Below are 11,181 nucleotides of genomic sequence, written 5' to 3' on the forward strand. Positions count from 1 at the left end.
AAAAATTATTTTTGCTACTTTTTAAGACCGAAAAAAAAACCTGGCACGATCATTATGATCAGTAAGATCAGCACGGAATAATCGGCGGGTATGTACGAGGAGATGCATGAACGTGGAAGAGGCGAATAATGTTTGTAAAGACAGAGTGGTGTGGTGTTATATTATCTCTGCCTACCCCTGCAGTAAGAGGCGTGGTGGTTAGTTAGTTAGTCCGCCTCCGTAGTGTAATGGTCAGCACGCTCATCTACCGTTCGTTCTGGAGGTCCCGGGTTCGATTCCCAGGGGGGGTCAAATAAATATAAGTGATTTTACTCTAATATGTATACAATATTACCCTGGACTGGTACCTGAAGCGGAGGGCTGATCACTTTTCTTGCGTGTGTTAACGATCCAGGTAACACTGCGTTTATATAATTCAGTGCACTATGCACCATTGGGGTGCGGATAAGGGTTTGAATGAATGAAATCTAGTAGAAATGCCATCGGACTAGAAGCCCAGCGAATACTTCGTTTTTTAATTCCTTTTTTTTACTAATTAAATCCAGTTTATAATTGCTTTGTTTTTAAATAACCCTTTTCCATATGAATACAAAGCAACATATTTTTTTTACAAAAGTGTTAATAATATTAGTATATAACCACCCACCGAGATTTTTATGTCTACCGGTTTCGAGACGTACCCGTCTCTTCGTCGGGACAATCACTACCACTAGTGGTAGTGATTATCCCGACGAAGAGACGGGTACGTCTCGAAACCGGTAGACATAAAAATCTCGGTGAGTGGTTGTATACTAATATTATAAACATTTTTGTAAAAAAAAAAATAAGTAAAAATGACTAACCACAAAGTGAATGCTTTAAATATGAATAATATTGAGAATACAAAGCAATATGTTTTTGCCTTTGACCGCGATCACCTGCCCGGGTTCGTTTATACCCGCATGATACGGCTGATTGCAATGACCCTTGCATCATCATTCGCGCGTAATGGTCGATTATTAAGACCTTTTTTCTTCTTCCTGCGACTTGTCAGTTCAAGTAGAATAAAGTTCAATTAACTTTAATTTTATTTTCAATATTATTCATATTTAAAGCATTTACTTTGTGGTTAGTCATTTTTACTTATTTATTTTTTTTACAAAAATGTTAATAAAATTAGTATATATCTTTTAAATAAATAAATAAACAAAGAACCTTAAAACAGTTTTTATATCCCAAAGTAAAAAAAAAAAATCGGTGAGTGGTTATATTTTAATTTTATTAACATTTTTATAAAAAAAAATTAATAAGTAACTTTAATTTTCTTCCTTTCTTACGGCTTGTATGTAGACAGAGGCTTGCATTCTATATAGGCAGAAAAGCAGTGCGTGCCCTGGATTACTCGCGTTCACTGGTCGAAACACGACCAGTGCCTACTATGCCTTATCCTTACCCAACCCTACTGCCAAAACTGATTTAAAACTCTGTGCACGCCACTGTATGTAGGTATGTTAACTTTTCTCAGTACGGGTGTGCCACCCCGAACGCCCTAGCATTGTTATTCTACTTTCTTTCAGCCGAAAATATAATTTGATTGTATTATTTTTTGTATATATTATATTCAACTGAAAATATAGTTTGATTGTATTAACTAACTAACTAACTAACCATCACGCCGCTTCTCCGCAGGGGTAGGCAGAGAGAATAGAACGCCACACAACTCTGTCTTCGCAAACATTCTTCGCCTCTTCCACGTTCACGCATCTCCTCATACATACCCGCCGATTGTAACGACTCCTAACCTGACCACTTTCAAGTATTTGGCATACCTGATCGTGCCATTTTTTTCTCGGTCTTCCTCTGCTCTTTTTTTTATATATATTAATAAATTTGTTTTACCGTTCTTTCCTCGCTCATTCGTTCTACATGTCCAAACCATCTCAACTCGCTTTTTTTTAATTTTATCGATAATGCTTATCTCAGCTTTGCATTCCTTCCTTATTTCACTGTTCGCACATGTATCATACATCGTTTTGTCGCACATTCTTCTGAGACTAAACACATTCTACTTAGACTTTATTAGAAATATTCATATGATGCATATTTAATAATGCAGTACAGTACGACAAATTAAAACGGGTATGTAGGTACCTACCTAATTTGTGTGAGCGACCAGTTTGACGAATATATCTTGTTTACCTGTCCGGTTTTAATCAATCAAATGTCACATTTTTGTGTCGATAGCCATCTGAAGGCGACAGGTAGACATTATTACTATTGGCCACCGCTCCAATTGGGTACCGATACAAACTGGTATGTTTACATGCGCGCTCATACAGGGGGACGCTAATGCGAGCTCGGCGGTCAATCCGCGTAACTCCGCGTAGGGTGTGAACTTTTTAATTTTTTAATTTTATTTTTTATCAAAGAGAAATATTTGTGTTTTTATTATTTACAAAAATACTTCAATTTCTTACTATTTCTGTGAGCCTAAGCGGCTCATTATTGGAAATAGGTATCAAATTGTGGTAGAGTGGATTCGAACTGAGACTCTGACTCGAGAGTCCGCGACACTAACCACGGGACCACGGGACCACAACCCGACACAAACTTACGAGTAACTTGATCTCTGAAGAAAAAAATTACATACTGAATATAATAATAATAAAACCCTTATCCGCACCCCAATGGTGCATAGGGCACTGCTTCATATAAGCGCAGTGTTATCTTGATCGTTTTACACATGAAGGGAAGGTGATCAGCCCCTCGCTTCAGTTAATATTGAATAAATATTAGAGTGAAAAAATCACTTATATAAAATATTTACATACATAACTCACATATATAATATTCCCTATGAGTATTTTCCATTACTCATTTTGGGACATGGGATTAATTTTAACAAGACTGAAAAACCGATGAGAACGTAACAAATAAGAAAACTATAAAAAAATAAATTTTAAAATATAGAAATATTAAATATAAAAAAAATACTTTTTAAGTTTAAAGAAAAAAAAAGAGAAAATATAGCACTTACACAAATATATTTCCATAAAGTATTTTTTCAGTTCATTCATTTTGGATCCCTGACTGGGTTATATTTTATATACATTTGTGAGGCAGCTGGTTAATTTGGGTATAGGCAATATATTGTAAGGACTTTACTCCAAACTTAGTCGTGTTCATCGGCTCCACGTGTATTTTATCTCCTCATTTATTATAATGATTTGGTGTTGCTGTGAGTCGTTTTAAACATTATTTGGAGCATTATTTCGTCAAGGGATCTTCCATCCCTTATATCACTTCGACCATATTAGGCCTATTGTGACCTCCTTCTATGTCATAGCTCACTCTCAAGACCTACGTGAGTAATGTAGCTCACAACCTGTCTTGGTGGTAAACAGATCGTATAAACGATGTATGTTTTATGTATGAGACACCTTTGATTTTTTCCGTTTCTTTTTCATTTTCAACCGCTCTTTTTCACTTACTAAGTTACAGTTTTTTTCTTAGAATACCATTAAGTCTCTCTATGAAAAATGTGGCGTTACACTGGTTGTATAATGAAACCTCTAAATATCAATATATTCCCACGAAGTGGTGCCGAAAGTTGTTTTTAAAATAAATAAAAAAATAGATTTAAAAGCCGCCGCAGAAAAATTAAAAAAACTAGTTTATTTTTTTATGCAAGGCAGTTTTAATTAAGGCGACCACACTGACCCATATATTAGATATCGGGACATTTTTGACCTTTAAATGGAATCATTTTAATACTAGCGACATTCACCTATGAACGACTGCTTTTTTTTCTTTTTTATTGTAATTTATGTATCGACACCTCAGTGTACCAACTTTAAAAAAAAACAACGTCTCAAAATCTGCTTAGCACGTTTTTTAGTGATTGAATGATTATCTCGCCATTTTTTTACTAATTTTTTTATTATTTAAATTTCGTATTTTTTCTTATGATGTTTCATTTTGTTATTGAAAAAAGATTAGAGTGTACCTACGTAGGTAGAGAGGGTTGAATGCAACAACACTATGTCTTTGGGAACATTATTCGCTACATTCATGCATCTCTCTATAACACCCGCTGATTATCTCGTCTCATGCCAAATTTTCCTCGGTTTTACTCTGCTTATATTTCCATCTACGTTCGCCTCACATATCTATCTAACCGTTCTCTCCTCACTTATTTGTTACACATCGCTCAATCCTTTCAATGTCATATATCAATTATCGCCAATTTTCAGTTGTGCATGTTTTCGGATTGCCCAGAAAATGTACTATATCCCAGCAAAAGCGGCATATTTTCAACTTAATATTTACCCGCTACAGGGCAGAAAGTGATGTTTTTGCATTTTGAAGAAACGGTATTGTTCAATTATTTTTTTTAATCTACAAAACATTTTTCAAATGGAGAAAAAACATTCAGGTTATACCTAAAAAGATATTTTGCGTAGTAAAAAGTTCAATAAGTGGCTTGGTTTTTAATACATTTTATTATATTTTTAAATTTTAAAAACGATCTCTTGAAAAATCAAGGTTTTTGATTTATGACGTTGTTGAAAGGAGTAAGCAATATGTCCAAACCATCTCCAACATATTTATTCATGTATTTATTTAAAACTTTCTTCATACATTAGTCACATATATAATATTCCCGATGAGTAATTTCCATTACTCATTTTGAGTTATGGAATTAAGGTTAACAAGATTGAAAAACAAATAAGAATAGTGATCAGGTTTGGAGTCGAAATAATAATCGGTGGAGTCTAATAGCAAATGTATGAGGAGATGCATGAATCTGGATGAGGCGAAGAATGTTCGGAAAGACAGAATAGTGTGGCGTTCTATTTTCTCTGCCTACCGCTGCGGGGAAGCGGCGAGATGGTTAGTTAGTTAGTTTATCATAAAAAATACCAGTTTCGATAGACACGTAAAGAAATAGCTGTTCACGCTGCCGAAATTTCTCCTTCGATCCTAATTTCGCGTGCGGCGCCTCTAGCCAAATGTCGCCCTGTTCACACGACCAGTGGACCAGGGAGGCTGCAAGTGTCATAGTAGCGAGATTACTCCGTGATTGGCATGTGAAAGTTGCGACTCGCAGATATGGTTTTTTTTTCTCATTTCAATATATACCAGTTTATGCGTATCTGAGATCATGTGTTCGAGGAACGTTGATCGTATTCTTCAAAGATCAACTTACAAATGATTTTTAAGATGACGGATATTTTTTTTGAAATTTCACTCGGTAGATATAACTCGTCCGCCTCCGTAGTGTAATGGTCAGCATGCTCGGCTACCGTTCTGCAGGTCCCGGGTTCGATTACCAGGGGGGGCCAAATTTAATATTTATTCAATATTACCCTGGACTGGTATCTGAAGCAGAGGGCTGATCACCTTTCCTTCGTGTTAACGATTAAGATAACACTGTGTTTATAAAATGCAGTACACTATGCACCATTGGGGTGCGGATAAGGGTTTGAATTGAAATTGAAAAAAATTAAGATATAACTACAGTAATAAAATATATAATGTTGAGATAAGTACCGCATTATCGGAGAGAACGTTATAGAGGGTAAATGTTGTAATAAAATAATGACTAATTTCAGTCGCTTACACTGGTTAAAATGTAAAAACACAATTTAAAACATGAACCCCATATAACGTTCTTTCTGATAACGCGGTACTTATCTCAACGTTATAGGAGAGTTTTCTGTATTTGTAAAAAAAATATATTGTTTAATTTTACTAAAATTGACTTGGGTGTTTGAAAATGGTGCGGAATGCATCGAAACACGTTTCACAATAGATTGTAAGAAGCAGTGGTGTTTCCTTCCTTCTAACCCTTATCCGCACCTAATGGAGCATAGGGCACTGCATCGTATTGGCGCAGGTGTTATCTTGATCGTTACTTACATGAAGGCAAAGTGATTACTCCTGCGCTTTGGGGACTACCGGTCCAGGGAAATATTAAATATATACTAAATCGCCAAATACTAATATCGATGTTTTGCTGTATCAAAATATCTTTCGACATCCGAGTGTTTGTCAAACTTTTCTGTTTCCAGAACCTCCTGACGGCCGGCACGTCGCCGTGCGTCGTGCAGCGCCTGAGCACGCTGCCCTTCCGCTACTTCAGCGGCGCCGAGCACGCGCGCGCTCTGCTGCCCGTGCTCATCGCGTGCAGCGCGCGCTGCGCGGACGCGAGGCGCCTGTTGGAGCAGGAACTGTCGCAACAGGTAGGAGAAACATACCCAATACTTACCAATCTTCGATATGGTTTAGGAGAATAAAAAATAGCGCATTTTGATGTCATTGCGTATAATTTGACAACCCTTTTTTAACTCAAGAAAAATCTTTTAAGAGAAAATTTTATTTTTATTGATTAGTTTAAAAGTGCGTCTTTAAATGTAAGCGCTAATTTGTTGATGAATGAAATTATGAGAGAGACAGTGTATATACTTTAATGTGTTTGTAAATTGAGTGTGTATTTTATGATGCTGAGATTATTGAGAGTGTATATTTTATGATGCTGTATATCGAGAATGTATATTTTATGATGCTGTATATGGAGAATGTGTAATTTATGATTATGAAGCTCTATATTGAGAGTGTATGATCCTGTATATTGAAAGTGCATATTTTATTATGCTGTGTATTTTGAGTGTATTAATGAGTCTGTATATTGAACGTGCATATTTTATGATACAGTTTTGAGATTGTATATTTTATGACGCTGTATATTAAGAATGTATATTTTCTGATGCTGTATATTGAGTGTATTGAGTGTGTATTTAATGATGCTGTATGTTGAGAGTGTATATTGAGTGAGTGTTTTGAGTGTGTATTTAATGATGCTGTATGTTGAGAGTGTATATTGAGTGAGTGTTTTGAGTGTGTATTTAATGATACTGTATGTTGAAAGTGTATATTGAGTGTGTATTTAATGATGCTGTATGTTGAGAGTGTATATTGAGTGAGTGTTTTGAGTGTGTATTTAATGATGCTGTATATTGAGAATGTATGTATAAGTGTATATTTAATATACATATATTGACAGTGCATATTTTATAGACGCTGTATTGTGAGTGTTTATTGAAAGTACATATTGAGTGTGTATTTTATGATGATTGCTAACATTTAATAAAATTAAAACGAAATATATACTAAATTTCGAACAAATTTTAAAAAAAAGGTCTATCACTTCATGCTTCTTCTTGCTTCACTGGATACTTCACTGAATTGATTTAGCCTCTTTTTACTTAAAGAAAAAAACGATACAATAACAATAATTTTTGTCGTGGAATAAGATAAAGACATAGAAAAAAATGTACGACAAAAACTATTGTAGTGAATTTTTTTTCAGTACAAAAACACTTTCAAAAGATCCTCTATTGTTTTTATCACATTTTCCTTTTCCTATGTAACACCGCCCTTACAAAGTATGCATGTAAAAGATAACCTTGCATAATTGATAATACGATCATCCCCCCCCTGAGCACCCTCTGTTCCTCTCCTCGTGTCCTCCCTTAAACAACAATTTGGTTCCCGGAACACCTGCCTTCTGACTTTATAGGCCATCGCTGCTACTGTCCCCTTAACTTTTTCTCTTAATTCTGTAATAAATTTGACTTAACGTTTTTTTATAGCTCCAATTTGGTCAACATTTTTTTTCGATTTAATATTTATTGTGTTTTATCAATATACTATACATACTCTCTGTTATTACGGAAAAAAAAAATTATAATTTATATTTGAAACACTATCTTTGTGATTTTATATTTTATAATTAAAATGTAACTTTGTTTTTAAAATATCCATAAATATATTTGTAGTGATTTTTAAACAAAGTTACATTTTAATCATGAATTTATTTTTCTTTAATTTCTTGTGCAATTAAGAAATTATTACTTTGCGGTTGCTTCAGTCAAATTTCCTTAAGGCCCAGTATACGATAAACGCAACATAGGTTTCGTTAAACCCAGGAGGTAAAATTTGGCATAATTTTTTTTTACTTAAAATATCTTTTTTTTATGAAATAATAAGTTTTTTTGTGTACTGAAATATATGGTGAGAAGTCCCTGATTGGCCCACACTAGATTATCCCTCCTGTTCCCAACACAGATTTAAATAAAAACATATTTATTTAGTTAGAAGAAACAAAAATGCAATGAATGATATATAAACTGTGTACATAATAAGCAAGATAAATAATAAATGCAATTCCCATGTAAAAAATAAAAAAATATACGGTTTTGAAAGTTATTTTTTTATTTATATTAATTTTAATTCTTTAAAAAAATTGTGGCGAAAACATGTCGCGAATTTGAGCATTTTAGATTTCAACCTTAAAAGTATAAATTTTCATAAAACGCCCCCGAAAAGGTCCCTCCGTTGCGCTAACTCCGGTCGTTGTTAATCAGAGTACCTTCTTGGGACCATTCTGGGGGATGCGAAATGTACTCTAGGAAAGCAAATGGACCCGTGAAAGGGTCACTGAACTTTTTAGATAAAACTCGATAAATTGTTACGCTAGATCCCAACATTCTCCATTTTCAAAGACCTATTCCCCAACACCTTACCTAACATCTTGAGAAAACTTTTACTTGATTATTTATTTATTTATTATTATTACTTAATAATAATAATAAAACCCTTATCCGCACCCCAATGGTGCATAGGGCACTGCTTCATATAAACGCAGTGTTATCTTGATCGTTTATACATGAAGGAAAGGTGATCAGGCCTCCGCTTCAGGTACCAGTCCAGGGTAATATTGAATAAATATGACAGTGAAAAAATCATTTGTATTTATTTGACCCTCCCTGGGAATCGAACCCGGGACCTCCAGAACGGTAGCCGAGCGTGCTGACCATTACACTACGGAGGCAGACTTATTATTACTTAATAAAATTTATTCTATTTTTTTTTGACATCTCATAAAATATGAAGAAGAATATGGAAGTCTGGGCATTTACGGGGCTGACGACCGTCATAGGCTGGTTTAAGTGATCACTTTACACACGTGTAACATTATAATTATTAATTATTTATAATTTAAAAAAAATATAATGAAAAATACTCCTATAATTTGAGATAATCCAGATTTGTGAACGACTATTTGGACACACTCTAAATGTTGTAAAATTGATTCTTTTTCTTCTTAACCCCTTCTGCACCCAATGGTACATAGGGCACCGCATCGCATCGACGCAGTGTCGTCATGATCGTTAATTACGCGAAAGTAAGGTGACCAGGCCTGCGTTTGATCAGTCATGAGAAAGAGGGTTAGAAGAAGAAAGATAAGAATTCGAATTTACCAAACCGATTTTTAACAGAGATATTCATCATTATAATGTACACGAACATAATAAAATACATGTAGAGCCGATAGACACCACTTAGTTTGGAGTAAGGTCATTACAATATATCGCCTATACCCGAATTAAACAGCTGCCTGACATATAAAATAGAACCCAGTCAGGGATCCAAAATTAATGAATTTAAAAAAAATATTTTTGGGTAGATCTTTATGTTACTGATTAGTTTTATTTTTTCATTATTTTTTTCCTTCAAACATGCTTCTTACCTTATATATTTTTTTATATATGCCTTTTCATTTATTTCATTGTAAAATCTCATTTTTATGTTATATATTGGATTTAAAGATATGTTAGATTTAAAGGAAAATGCATTTTTTTCGGTATATGTAGTTGTAAATTGTCGGGTTCGATTCCCAAGAGGGTCAAAAAATATATTTGTGATTTTTCAGTCTAAAAATTATTTAATATGACCCTGGACTGGTACCTGAAGCGGGAGGCTGATCACCTTTCCTTCGTGTATTTAACGATCAAGATAACACTGTTTCTGTACGATACAGTGCCCTATGCACCATTAGGTGCGGATAAGGGTTGTAAAAAGTAAATTTACTGTACCTTTTATTACTTTATATTTTACATTTTGCCCTGTGTTTTCTTATTCGTTACTTTCTCATTTGGTTTTCAGTCTTGACAACCTTAATTTCACGTCCCAAAATGAGAAATGGAAATTACTCATCGGGAATATTATATATCGCTCACTCCTTTCAAGAACGTCATAAATCAAAAAACTTGATTTTTCAGGAGAACGTTTTTAATGTTTTAAAATATATTACAATGTTTTAAAAATAAATATCAAGCCACTTATTGAACTTTTTACTGTGCAACAGATATTTTTAGGTAAAACCTAAAGGTTTTTTCTCTATTTGAAAAATATTTAGAATGTTAAAAAAAAAAACATTAAATAATACCTATTCTTCAATATGCAAAAACAAAGCTTTCTGCCCTGTAGCGGGTAAATATTAAGTTAAAAATATGCCGCTTTTGCTGATATATAGTACATTTTCTGGGTCATTCCGAAAACATGCACAACTGAAAATTGACGATTTTTTATTTATGACGTTCTTGAAAGGAGTGAGCGATATGTGACTTATGCATGTAATATGTTAAAATAAATAAATACTCGATGTACTTTTCCACAGCTTTTGGACGATTTCAAGAATTCTGAAGAGGGCAAAAGGTCAAAATTGCTGTCGCTGCTGAAGACCCGAGACTAGCGATTACACAGTATGTCTCCACCGCTAATACATCAACAGACCAATTTTTGCAAATCGTAATTCATCTGACGTCACACATTATTTGATAACTCATCTCGTTTGTACCTTAGTATATACATATCTGATAGGTAACTGTGGTCCATGGTCTAAATGTGGAAGTCCTCACCCATCAAAATGTTACATTTCCAATATTGCGCAAAAAATCCTTTTTGAATGCGAGTCAATCTTGTTTCGTTTAATGGTACTGAAACACTTGTGATGAGGAAGACGGAAACTCGCAAATGAAAGTCAATTATTTATTCATTGAAATTACAAAGTTATAAGGGCGAAAAGAACAAATAGACACCAATATATCGAAAAATATAAAACTCTTATAAGGGCGAGAAGAACAAAGCGACACCAGTAGAAAAAGAGCGACCGCGACGTATACACGTTTGAATTTTAATCTTTATCTGAGCACACAAATATTGGTCCTCCACCCCTTATATAAGATTTTAAAGGAGTTGCATGTGGTGGCGACAATATTATAAACATTTAAAACTTTTATTTTTTGAGATCTCATCAAAGATGTAGAAGAAAATGGAAGTCTAAGCAATTACGGG

General features: G+C 34.2%; 1 protein-coding gene across 1 annotated transcript in view; it reads left to right on the forward strand.

Moving 5' to 3' along the window:
- Nucleotides 1-10,861, forward strand: part of LOC148299302 (uncharacterized) — a 91,540-nt gene extending 80,679 nt beyond the window's left edge. The window contains exons 20-21 of the mRNA XM_088276218.1: nt 6,054-6,224; nt 10,505-10,861. Of these exons, the coding sequence (XP_088132344.1) occupies nt 6,054-6,224; nt 10,505-10,579 (246 nt within the window). The 3' untranslated portion in view covers nt 10,580-10,861. The remainder of the gene's footprint in view (nt 1-6,053; nt 6,225-10,504) is intronic.
- Nucleotides 10,862-11,181: the final 320 nt, after the last annotated feature.

This window comes from Brachycentrus maculatus, unplaced genomic scaffold, assembly GCF_059751285.1.
Source record: "Brachycentrus maculatus isolate JH-2025_06_01 unplaced genomic scaffold, ASM5975128v1 h1tg001196l, whole genome shotgun sequence".
In the NCBI taxonomy this organism is placed as follows: domain Eukaryota; kingdom Metazoa; phylum Arthropoda; class Insecta; order Trichoptera; family Brachycentridae; genus Brachycentrus; species Brachycentrus maculatus.